This window comes from Gavialis gangeticus, unplaced genomic scaffold, assembly GCF_001723915.1.
Source record: "Gavialis gangeticus isolate Ggan-Ray unplaced genomic scaffold, GavGan_comp1, whole genome shotgun sequence".
NCBI classification, from domain to species: domain Eukaryota; kingdom Metazoa; phylum Chordata; order Crocodylia; family Gavialidae; genus Gavialis; species Gavialis gangeticus.
This window is the reverse complement of record NW_017728993.1, coordinates 77,745,207-77,757,375: the sequence shown is the minus strand read 5'-3', so window position 1 is coordinate 77,757,375 and position 12,169 is coordinate 77,745,207. Positions and strand designations below refer to the sequence as shown.

The 12,169-nt window shown below is 41.9% G+C and overlaps 1 protein-coding gene across 1 annotated transcript in view; it reads right to left on the bottom strand.

Annotated features, from left to right (window-relative positions):
• The window catches only part of CRB1 (crumbs 1, cell polarity complex component), a 173,018-nt gene that overhangs the window by 53,571 nt on the left and 107,278 nt on the right, over positions 1 to 12,169 (bottom strand). The window contains exons 7-9 of the mRNA XM_019528364.1: positions 9,568 to 10,118; positions 8,925 to 9,090; positions 3,730 to 4,630 (exon numbers count right to left, since the gene is read on the bottom strand). Of these exons, the coding sequence (XP_019383909.1) occupies positions 3,730 to 4,630; positions 8,925 to 9,090; positions 9,568 to 10,118 (1,618 nt within the window). The remainder of the gene's footprint in view (positions 1 to 3,729; positions 4,631 to 8,924; positions 9,091 to 9,567; positions 10,119 to 12,169) is intronic.

Here is a 12,169-nt window from a genome sequence, read left to right as displayed (position 1 = left end):
GTTGAGTTATAAATTGTTAGGCTTTCTGTATTGTAAATTAATTGTGAGTAAGGGCCAGATTCAAGTACTATTAGACTTTAAGCAAGCCGTACTTCACACCACAGGTACTCCCTATCACTTCAACAGTTCTGCTTATGATGATGGATACGTTTAATACATACAAGGGCAACGTGTTCTAACTGAAAATAGGCATGCTGTTTGAGAAGCTGCATGAGGATGCACCACATATAGACATTCATTTTTTTTAAGTTTCTTCAGAGATACTGAGTATTGGCTATGGATTTTGAGAGGCATGCACTTATGAGACTTAAACATTGAGGTTCCTTGCTAGGGTTCCACTTGGGATCAGGTTGATTGCCATATTTGGGGACAGGAAGGAATTCTACCCCATTGTTGGATTGGTGTGGACTGTGGGAGTTTTTGCTTTCCCCTAGGTGAAGCCATGGCCAGCCCTCTTTCCAGGATCTCTTGAGAATATATTAACAACTTTTATAGCAGCAGGAGATAGGCCACCGTGGTCACCCTTCTTTAGCTATGGTAGGTTGAGGTGTTATGTCCTGTATCGTCTCAGGGTTATCTGTGTAGTTTTACTAAAGGGTTAGACCAGCAGTTCCCAAGCTGTGGGTTACAACTCCAAATGGGGTCACAACATGAGCGGATGGGGTTGCAATAATTACAGGGATCCGGGTTTTCCGTTCACTATGGAAAAATGCAGATTTTCCTCCTTTAACAGAGAAAAATGCAGGTTTTTTCCTTTAAAGGAGAAAAACAGATGTTTTCCCTTGCAGACTGGTAGAATGCCAGCCTGCAAGGGGCTGCTTGGGACTCAGGGAGTGGGGTAGGGTGATTGGAGGCAGGGGTGCCACGTGCATGTGCACACGTACATGCATGTGACAGCCAAGCAGTGGTGGAACTCTCGCAGCTCCCTCCAGGTAGGTTTATGGGGGCAGAGAGGTGAGGGGGGCAGAAGCAATGTATTGAGAGGTGGGGAAGCACAGGCAATGTGGTGGAATAGGTTGGGAGGGTCAAGGTAATGTAGCAGGGGGGCGTGTGCCCCCCAAGATTTTTGTGCCCGGTGCAGGGCTGCAGCCAGGCCAGACCAGCTCCAGGCAGAAGCCACCTCTGCAGCCTGGCAGGTGAAATCTGGCATGAGAAGGAGAGCTGTGCCACCAAGCTGACACATGGCAGCAGTGTGGAGTTGTGCCTCTGCTGCTGCCAGGCAGGTAGGGGGCACCTTAGCTTGGCAGCCATAGTGGTGCAGTCTTCCCTCCTGTGCTGGGTCCTGCCCACTGGGCTCCAGAGCCCTTGCAGGGAGGGCAGCAGGGCAGGGACCCCCAAGCCTGAAGCAGGGAGCCCTCATCCTCCACCCCGTCACAGGCTCCACTCTGGCTGTGCCACCCTTGGGGGAGGGGACAGAAAGGGGACCCAGGCTCTGCACTCCACCCTGGCTGCAGCAGCTACCATCTTCCATGAGTGGCAGCTGGGGCCTGGGCACTGCTGCAGGGTAGGGGGCTGCAGGCCCTGGCCCTGGTGCACCTGGTGGAGGGTTAGGGGTTGGCAGTGAGCAGCACTGGCAGGGCCAGAGGGCTGTGGGTCAGGAGTCAGGGACACTGGCAGGACCAGGGGGCTGTGGGTGGGGAGTGAGGAGCACCTGGGGGGTGGGCTGCAGGTTGGGTGTGAGGGGCCATGCTGAGGGAAAGTTTGGGAAGCATTGCGTTAGTGGATTTGTAAAGGATGATTTGGATAGTGTGATCTTGTATCAGGATGGGGTTGGACTAGATGAGTTGTGGATGTCCCTTGAAGCTCTACTTCTCTATGGTTCTATGATTTTCTAATGGTTGCAGACTTTTATTTCAGGGAGAAAAACTATGCCTGCCTGAATCTATCCATTCAGTATCTGCTATAGTTAGTGTGTTGGTAGCTGCCTGGCTTATTAAATCAGGCTATAGTACAGAGCGAATTTCAGTTTTTCATCAAAGAAAGGAAGGTAAGCAGTGAAGTGTGATATCCAGCTGATCATGATGAATCTCAAAAACAGACATTCATACCTGTATTTAAAGTGCTTTCCAAACCTCCACTACAACCACTATAATAACTCATTATCAAATAGAAAATAGACCCTGCCATTAGGTAAGTGTTGTGGCTTTATTTGATAGTAATACAATTTAGCAGAGAATGTAAATGATGGGATTTGTGTGCAAGGCTTAGTACTAAACCAGAGCAACAAAACTTGGTAATGGCTTAAAATAAAATATAAAGCTTCCAAAGCTGTTTGTGTATTTTAAAATGAAACTAAAGGGTGGGTTCTTCAGCTAGCATAAATCAGTATGACTCCCTTGAAATAAGGGGACTCTAACTCCTTATGTCTCTGGATAATTTTAAAAATAAAAAGCTTAAGCACATTGAAGCCTTGCATGTGTTTCAACTTTTGCAGTAGCATTTATGATTAGAAGAATGTATAGCATTTGTACTAATCATGCAGCCCTCACTCAAGGACAACTTCCACTGAAGCCAGTCTCTGATGTCTCAAGGAAACATTTGTTAGATCAAACTAAAGAAAAATCCAGGGCGCTGACAGAAATGATATTTTTCACATGATCGGCCCCTTGAAAGCGCTGTACGGCCATACCCTGACAGAAGTGCACAGCTGCAGAGTGCTTTAAAAGTGGCTGATTGCACAACAAATTAACCCTCATTTAATGAGGGTTCAGATGAAGGTGCTCCAAAGTAGAGCACCTTCATTAACTTATGTTTGTCCCTGCATGCAAGTAGGGCTGGGCTGATGCAGCCCAGCCCTGCCCCCTTGCTATCTGCAAGGTGAGAGGGGAGATGGAGGAGGGGAGGGAGCTCCGGACTGGGGTTTGCCTGGCCTGTGCTGGGGAGGGGTGTGGATTGGAGCCCCTTTGGGAGGGGGGCTTCAATTGAACCCCCTCTCCAGTGCAGGCTGGGAGAACCCCAGCCTGGAGCCCCACCACCCCACCCTGCAGATAGCACCAGAGCTGGGGGAAGAGCGGGGCTAAAGGAAAGGCTGCAGACATGCAGCCACTCTCCACTGGACCAGCTTTAAAGTGGAGCTCTATTCTCCTCCCCGCAACCTCCCCAAACAGAGAACATCAGGTTGAGGCATCACTGTAACTCATGACACTTTCTGTGAAGCACCATGAGTTACAGTGGGGAGCTGCATGTCTGTCAGTGCCCTCCAGTCTCCACCACAGTATTTCAGCTCTGGGTCATGGAAATTCTGTGAGAACCTTATTTTGAATGACTTAAGCCTCATAAATGGCTTTTCATAATACTAAAAAAAACCCTTTTTTCAAAAACCTTATTTTTTTCTAAATCACCTAAGTGTTTTAAGAGCTATATCCCATTGACTTTCAATGGGATTTAAGTTCCTAAGTCACCAGAAATTTACTTGAAAATTTTACCCAGACCCAATACAAATTCTATGTTGTGTTGTTTGGATTTACCTGCATAAAACCACTATCTGCAATTGCTAGCTTTCCCCATTAGAATCAAAATGGTAGTCCTGACTTCAGAGGTGCACAATTAACTTAAATTACCTTGAAATATAAGTCATTTGTGTAGTAAGTTGTGTACAAAGCCTAAGCATTAAACTAGGCTTGGCTTAGGGATTCATTCTTTCTCAATTCAATTTATACAACCTTGAAAACACCTTGTGGTTGAGCTCTAAAGACAGGAAGTTCTTCTATAGCTGCCTCACTTACATACCTGCAAAATTTTCCAGTGAAGTTAGTTGCACATCGGCAGGAATAGCTGTTAATCCCATCTATGCAGGTGGCTCCATTTGCACACTGGTGACCATAGCAATTGTCTATGTCTTCTTCACAGTTTACCCCTGTGTACCCAGGTTTACAGCTGCACTCATAAGATGCGATTCTGTCAGAGCAGTTTCCATGAATACAGGGATTCGAAGAGCATTCATCAATGTTAATTTCACAGTGTGTGCCAGTCCATCCCTTTGGACATGTACAATGGTAGTAACTGTATAAGTCTTCACATATTCCATCATGCATGCAGGGATTTGAGCTGCAAGCATCCACTTGCAAACAGCCAGTAACCACAGAATTTGCCGATATTTTAAGGAATTGCTCCTCTTGAGGTTTTGTAGTATAGCCATCAGAATTTCCAAAGTAGGAGAGGAAAATGCCATTGATTTCTATAGTACTCATGCAGCCTCTTAAGCCATCCAGATTGTCGAAAGCTTTGTCAGCTATGTAAACGTCTATGTCTTCTCTTAAAAAGTTGAGGCTTCCTGTGGCAACTGTACTAGTGTCCTTTTTATCATCTATATCAATGAGCCACCTAGAGGACTGAGATTGGGGTTCTAGCATTGAAGCAGTTACTTGGTGCCATTTTCCATCATTCACTGTTTGGGAACTAACCAGTCTCAGCATATAAAAGCTATTGCCGCTTTGAAGCTGAAACACTAGTTTAGAATTCTCAATGCTTATGATAATGAACTCTGGCTCCTTTTCAGCATACAGAAGTATCACATCAGCATCCCTGGTCCGAAAACCAAATGCAATGTTGGTGAGGTCTCTCCTTATCTTCCCATTGCTTCTGTAAAATATTGCACTGCTTCTGCCACTAAACACTGCATTAGCAACGCCTATGGAATAATAATAACGTCCAGTGAGAAATCACAGCAATTTTCGACCGTGTTTTTCCAGAACAATTTTTCTTATGCACTGAAATAAAATGCCCTTCCTGCTGCCTTTTCAATCCCTACATTTCTGCTGTGATGCACACAAATTTTAACCCTTTTCATTCTAAATTATACCATTCCAATGCCAATCCATAATTTCAGTTAAGTACATGGAGCTTTACTGCTTTATATCAGTTGAGGTTCTAAATCTATTATGTCCCTTGGGGGTTCTGGTCTTTCTCTTAAGCTACACATTCTTTGGGAGATGAACAGTGGGCATGTCTACACATGTGCTTTAATGAGCATTAAAGCGTCATGAAAAAACTGTGCTATTAACGTTCATTAAAATAGACTAATGAGCATTAAGCATCACTTTAAAAAACTGTGCTCTTTAGCTAATGCACATTAAGATAGGCTAAGGTGTATTTTCTTAGTACCTCAAAATGGAGTTACTAGATTTAATGTACATTAACTAAAGTGCATTAATACATGTGTAGATGTGGATATGACCTGTAAGCCTAATTCTTATCTCATTTATACCTGTGGAAATCAGGTATAAGTTAATGGAGTTATACAAGTGCAAAACAAATATGAGATAAAAATCAGGTCCTGTTCCTTCATGTCTTGTACATCTCTGAAACCATTGTCAGTGTGTAAGAAATATATAGTGGGAAAGGTCAAATTCTCATGTGGTGAAGATCAGCAGACTTCTACTGAAGTCACTGGGACATTGTGATTTATGCATGGTGCCATCTTCTTCCCTTCTTTTGTCAGATGAGAAATAAACACGATTATGTTTTTAGAAGCATAAAGTGAGGTCATAAGTAACACTTTGGTCCAAATCAGGGATAATTTCCATTAGTCTGCAGAATGACAATCAGTGTAAAACTAAAGACAGACAGGTAAGGTCCATTATGTTTTGAGCTAAGTTCTCCTGGCACTGGCATATTTCTACTGATGTAAATTATACTATACTGGTGTAACTTAGAAGGAACAGCACACTCATTTGTCATTGCAATAAGTCAGAATTGATGGACAACATTGTATCAAAATTTGTTTTTACATTAGAATCCAATATTTTCACAAATATATTTGGTGTTTTTTCATTACCCCGGTTTCTGTTAAAATATATTAAACCATCCATTTATAAATATATATTCCTTGTGATGCTGGTCACAGTTGTCTCACTGTTACTTTGCATTCCCTATCTGCTTGTTATCTCTTCCTGTTGTTTCTCATCATATATTTAGGACTTCTCCATACTTTTATGGAGAGCCTGTATGGTTTAGTAGTAGAGGTGAGCTGGCTCTCCTTTCCGTCCCCAGTGGCACTCCTGGTATATTCAAAACTAGTTCTCCAAAGAGAAGCAGTTATGTTCCCAGAAGGACATGTTTTGCTAGCATAACTGTATTTATATTAGTAGGCTTTTGCTGAAATAGTTAAGCCAGCCAAGAGTGTGATTTTTTGCGGGGAAGAGTGTTGGGGAGCAGGGCTGTCTTGCTTAAGGGCATGTGTAGATGAAATGGGGGTTTACTTCACCCTAAATTGAAGTGGTGGGTTTTTAAAAACACGACTTCAATTTAGGGTGAAGTAAACCCCTGTGTCATGTACACCCATGTCTTACCTGCCTCTCTGGCAGCGGGGAGGGGAGGGCAAGCTGGTGGTGGGCAGAGCAGTCCCTGAGCTGCCAAGGGGGTGGTGCTTCCCTCTGCAGCAGTGGCACGTCCCTTAGGCGGCACCCGCCCACAGGCACCCAGCTCAGGAGGCCTTGAGGGGCAACAGAGCTATGGAGGGAAGGACTGGGTCCCCATACAGCTCAGGCAAGCAGACAGGCTCCAGGGGACAAAAAAAAAGAAAAAAAGATCAGGCTCGCTGGTTTTTTTTGGTTAATCCTTTGGAGGAGCCAGCACGGGCTGCCTGCAGAGCCCCTGAGCCACATGGAGCCCAGTGCTTTGCTCCACAGCTATAGGGCAGCAAACTAAAACTCCTTGAAGGTGTTTTGGTTTGCTACAGCATCTGAAATCAATGTGCAATACGCTGCCAACATGTGCAAACACCAACACCACTGAAGCAGTGCAAAAGCATTTAACCCACTGTAAAGTGTCATGCGCGCATGCCCCTCGTTTCATCTACACATGCCCTTAGGTTGCCAAAGTCTTTATGTTAAAATTAGTAATTGTATTATACTGTATTTACCTGAATCCAAGACAAATTCAAGTTTTAGATGATTCACCAATACTTAGATTCTAAACATGGAACACTTCAAATTTCTTATAATTTTCCATGTAAAGAACTAATTATTGAGGATTTTCTTAAATTCACAATCCCTCCCCCACTGCTGTGGCAGAGAAAGCAGCAGCAGGGGGGACAGATGGGGAAGGGGGGCAGGTGGTCTGACTCCTACCCCTTGTCCCCACCCCCAGCTCCCCTCTATACCTGTATCCCCCAGTACCTTTCCCCTGCCCACCACTTGCCCCCACTTGGCAGGTAGAAAGCAGGGGCTAGAAGGACGAGCCTGCTCACTGATGCCACTCTCCCCAGCCAGGTAAGGCTCCCTGCACAGGTGCTCCCTGCAGTGTGGAATGAGAGCAGGGCAGGAGTGGCTCTGGAGCTCTCTGCACCTGGGTTACCAGGACATTGCTACTTCCCAGAAATGTCAAATAGGAATCCATAGTGCCAAAAGCATGTGGACATTCTGTTGTGGTCTAAGTTCTTTGCAACGGAAGAACTGGTTTATTGTTTTTCTGTAGTCAAGAAATGAGTGAAATCTAAAAGCTGACATTTTCTGAGGGATGCCTTGAGTCTGACGAAGAGTGACTTGAGAACCTCTGGCCTAGGACAACTGAAGAACAGTCACTGACTGAGGCCTTTAGGTGTTACTCACTACAAATAATAAATGATCATTCAAAATTTATGCTGATTATCTAATTTAGTATTATTAGTTGTCAGCTTGAAGGCATAATATTATGTCTGCCTACACTGAAGTTCACATACTGATGCAAATAGTTAAAGATACAGCTTTGTAGGCCAGGCATTTATGAATGTCCATTAAGTAAACCCCCTACTATTACCACATAAAACAGAAAAGAAATTCAAAGGTAAGGACTGCTAACGATGTAGATTGCCTTGATTTTAACAGAAGGAAAGAGGTCGATTACTTCCCCCTGTGTGTATGTTTATATCCTGCTGTAATACGACATTTTAATGTTTTCATCAAAGCAAGGGCAGTTGAAAATGTGCAATATTTTAATTTTGGTTTTAAATATGTGTTTTAATGATCACTCTAGCAAGTCTCCTTTCCTGCCTCAACCAAAAAGAAGTCACATATTGACCTGTTTGTTGGTTGTTCCATTTCCTCTGTGCCGGAAGCCTTTTGCCGACCAACTTTTTCATTCATACGAGTCAGCCATTCTAACTGCTCCCATTGCACTTTATAGTCATTATCCATGCTTTGAAACATCATGGAGGTTTTCATTGTGTAAAAGTGGAAATTCTGAAGAAGGCTTGTTTTTTAAATTTCACCTCTATGTGAAGGATAATTTGTGGGGAGGGAGAGAAAGGGGTAGGAATAGAAAAGAGGACTGTGAAATGGCTAATGCCATTGCTTGCCATGATGACAAGTGGTCATTAATTTTCAAACCAACCATATCCTTGGAACTCGTGTGGTTTGTTGGTTTATATTTAAGGTGCCATTACACAACTATCTTTCAAATGTATGCTTAAGATTTTTTAATGGATGTTTCACCTCTAAGAGAATGGACTTAAGCAGTGTGCAAATGTCTGTCATGCAGCTTGCCTTTCCAGGAAGAGGCAAAGCATCTTAAGGTTAATCCAGGATAGCATCCTCTTATCTGTCTGCAGTAAAAAATGTGGGACACAGTGGCACTCTGACAAAGTGAGAGATCTATTTTATGTCTACACAAAGTAGATGCATTGAATAACTGGTGTAATCTCCATTCTTTTCAAAAGTGGAGGCTGCTTTAAAAAAGGGGATACAAGTTGAAACAGATTGCAATCTAGAACCAGGCACAAGTGATGGCTGTAAATTCCACTATGTCCTCTCATTAATATTACCTTTTGTGGCAATAACCAGGGTTCTGCTGAAATGGTGATCAACAAAAATAAATACAAATAGAAAATCTGGCGAGTCTTAAGATGACTGGAATGCTCGATTTAAAGGAAATGTTTACAGAAATCAATATGGCCCAAGGTTGTATCAATCCCCCAATCCCTGTATGAATGACTAAAAGATACCTACATTCAAATCCTTGATACACAAGCTGGCACTGTGCTTCATGAGGGCAAGGACTGTGCTCACACCACTTTACTTGTTCACATGATTTCCCTGCTGTGTTTGGGGGACATGTGCAAGTGAAGTCATCCCAGAGAGAATAGCAAATGCCACCATTGTGGCAAGGGTTGGACTAAATGGGGAAAAAAGAAAAAAAATAGTCAAAACATAAGCAAGTTTCAGTGCATTCCCCACTGAGAAAAGGCAGAGAGGAAATTCTGTTTTCTTTGAACAGAAAGCTATAGAGCCTTGCAGGCTACATGAATGTATTACTTTACATTTACATTAGGAAATGGTGATCATCAGTACCTCCTTTTTACATAGACTTATTACACTCCAGAAAAATATTTGGCGTTGATGCCAGCACTTTTTAGCAAAATCTGCTCTGATTAGCATGTGTTTATATAGATAGATACACACACACACACACACACACACACACACACACAGCATGTTTAGATTATACGTTTATACATATATAAACATGTTTATACATATATGTGTGTATATTAAGATGGCAGTATCACATATGGTGTTGAAAGATCAATGGGTCACAAGAAGAGTCTCAGCTGGAATCATTAAAACATAGTGTGAAAAATGGCATCCTTACCTTGCAAGTGTTGTCACTGGCACAGCCCTGGGTCACATTGATCAGTGTTTGGTTGATAATAGAATTCAGAGAAGCGGTGATGGGGAAGAATTCCAGTTGCTGATTATTCAGTCTTAAATCTTGGATGCAACCTTTGAAATATCCACCATTCATGTTGGTTTCTTGTTTATCTGGTAGTCCTCCAATATAAAGGATATCCCTACCTTGGACTGTTAGTCTTGGAGTAGATATAGAGCCTAGGTACTGAGATGACTGAAACAACTCAATCTTATTTGGCTCTATTTTTAGTGATAATAAGTAAAAAGTTCCATCGTTCATCTTGTTTGGTCCTAATAATTGGATGGAATTTGGAACTCGTATTACTACCTTCCCATCCTCCAAATAGATTCTTATATACAGAGATGTACTATTCCTCAAAGCCAGCAACAAACCAGAAGACTTGCGTGTTCGGACAAACATTGATATAATCATGTTTTTATTCTGAATACCAGCAACAGAAAACATAGCATACCCTGAGGAATCCTCATGTCCAAATCGGCCTGGCATATACTCTTGAGATTGGGGTGGGGAGAGAGAGAGAGATAAATAGTTTAATTGTTATGGAGGTAGCACAGTGATCAAATATCAGCTGCTTATAAAACAATCAATATATTTCCTAGTATTTAGAGATGCAATGAGTATTTGACTCTACCCCAGTGGCTTTAATGTCAAAATCTCCATTGGCTTCAGTGGGACCAGGAGGGTCAGGATTGAGTTTGATATAATAGGTTGTATCATTACATTGCATTTGTCCCTGATAGCAGCCTCTGTACATATTGTGAGACGGTGTAGCCAGATGGCTTTGCAAAGGTAGATTCAAACATGGTTATTGGTACTGGTCATTAGAAAGCTGTATTTTGAGTGCAAATTGGCTGAGTTGCTACCACACCCTGAAGACCAAAGGTAAATTCCTGACCATACTGAAGTTGAAGGAAATGTTATAATTGGTTTCAGAGGGCTTAAGATTTCATCCCAATGCTATATTCACTAATGCTGGTATAAGGCATTTTAACTTGCATTTTCCCATCCCAAGGCTCTTGAGAACCAAGAGTTCACTCTCAGGTATAGCAGGCAGTGTTTCTTCTCCCTAACCTCCCCTTGTCAGTGAGAATGGGTGGCACTGGTTCAGAGATGAATCTCCAAAGAAAGACACTAATAATAAAATGTGCAAATATAGTGACTTTTGTCCAAATTCTGCACATAGTCACTCTTGGACTGTGTTGGCTCTCCAACCTTGTGCAGATTTTCACCTTCTGGGGCTCAGCACAAAATATAGGCTGACTTTCATCAGTCTAGATCCATCAGTAGCTATAATGCTGTCATGTCTATTCATGATCAGTCAATGCCAATATCTGACACCGGGCCATAGCTGAGGCATGCAAATGATCAAGAACACTAGAAGCCTTTTTCTTTTGTGTTTACCCACTAAATTATTAACTTAAACCAAAAACACCTTTTTCTCTTCCTTTCTTTTTATTATCCATAATGAGGTTCAGACTTTTAATTAGGAGCATAAAGTATGTAGTCCAAATTGCTGTAATAAATTATGTTTGTTCTGTTGTACCAGCAAAATCTTAATCTCTATATTATAGATTTGCAGCTGAAATGCTTTGACAAACTTATCTTTTCTAAATGTCAAAGACACAAAACAAGTGTCAACCAAGTTTTAAAAAATGGTCTTGTAACTAAACAGTCAGACTCCTCTTTTAGGCAATAAAACTCCTGGACTGAGACCTCATATGCCAAGTTTCTGTCTGCAGCACTGCCTTTTTTATGACTAAATTATAAAACCAATGAAAATTGGGGGCTGATTGTGGAAACCCTAACAGTCCTTAACAATGATGATGCTAGAATGAAGCACAGTAAGGGGAATAAATCCCTTATTTGCCCCCAAATAGACAATTCCATAAAAACTGAGCCTGAAATATTTTAATTTCATGAATGAGACTATCTATATGTCTTTCTTTATCTGCTATTAAAAACACAACAAGTACAAATAAATCTTTTTGGCTGAAAAGAGTACTTGAAAGCTTTTTAGAGTGCATACTCTTTAAAGTGCTGCACTTGAGTAAAACATTTTTCCTTAAAAAAGAACACTTCTAATGGATGTAGTGGTTGAAGCATAGTAGCCTTGAAACATTAAGGGAAGGATTAGCCCTCAAAAATGGTAATGCTGTACTTGGAGTTTCAATTATTCTGCCTCAAAAAAAAATTAAATTTGGTCTTGTGTTTGATGGGACAGTCAGTACCACCTTGGTCAATATTAAGCTCTTGGGTCACTACATCTGGATGCTGATCAAAATAAGTCAACATCTGTTTGTTATTTTGTATATGTAGTGAAAATATTGCCTTGTGTCAATTAAATATTTGGCAGCAACTTTTCTTCAAAAAGACACTAACATTTCTTATTTTATCCCTTACCACAAGACCCCCATTCTGCCCCCATTCCCCTACCCTTAAAGAAACCTGCCATGGTTTTTTAAATACAGCATAAATCTAAAAGCCATGTATCAAAATGGCATGGTGCCATGATTTGCAAGGAATATTGTGGTCAGCAGGAAAA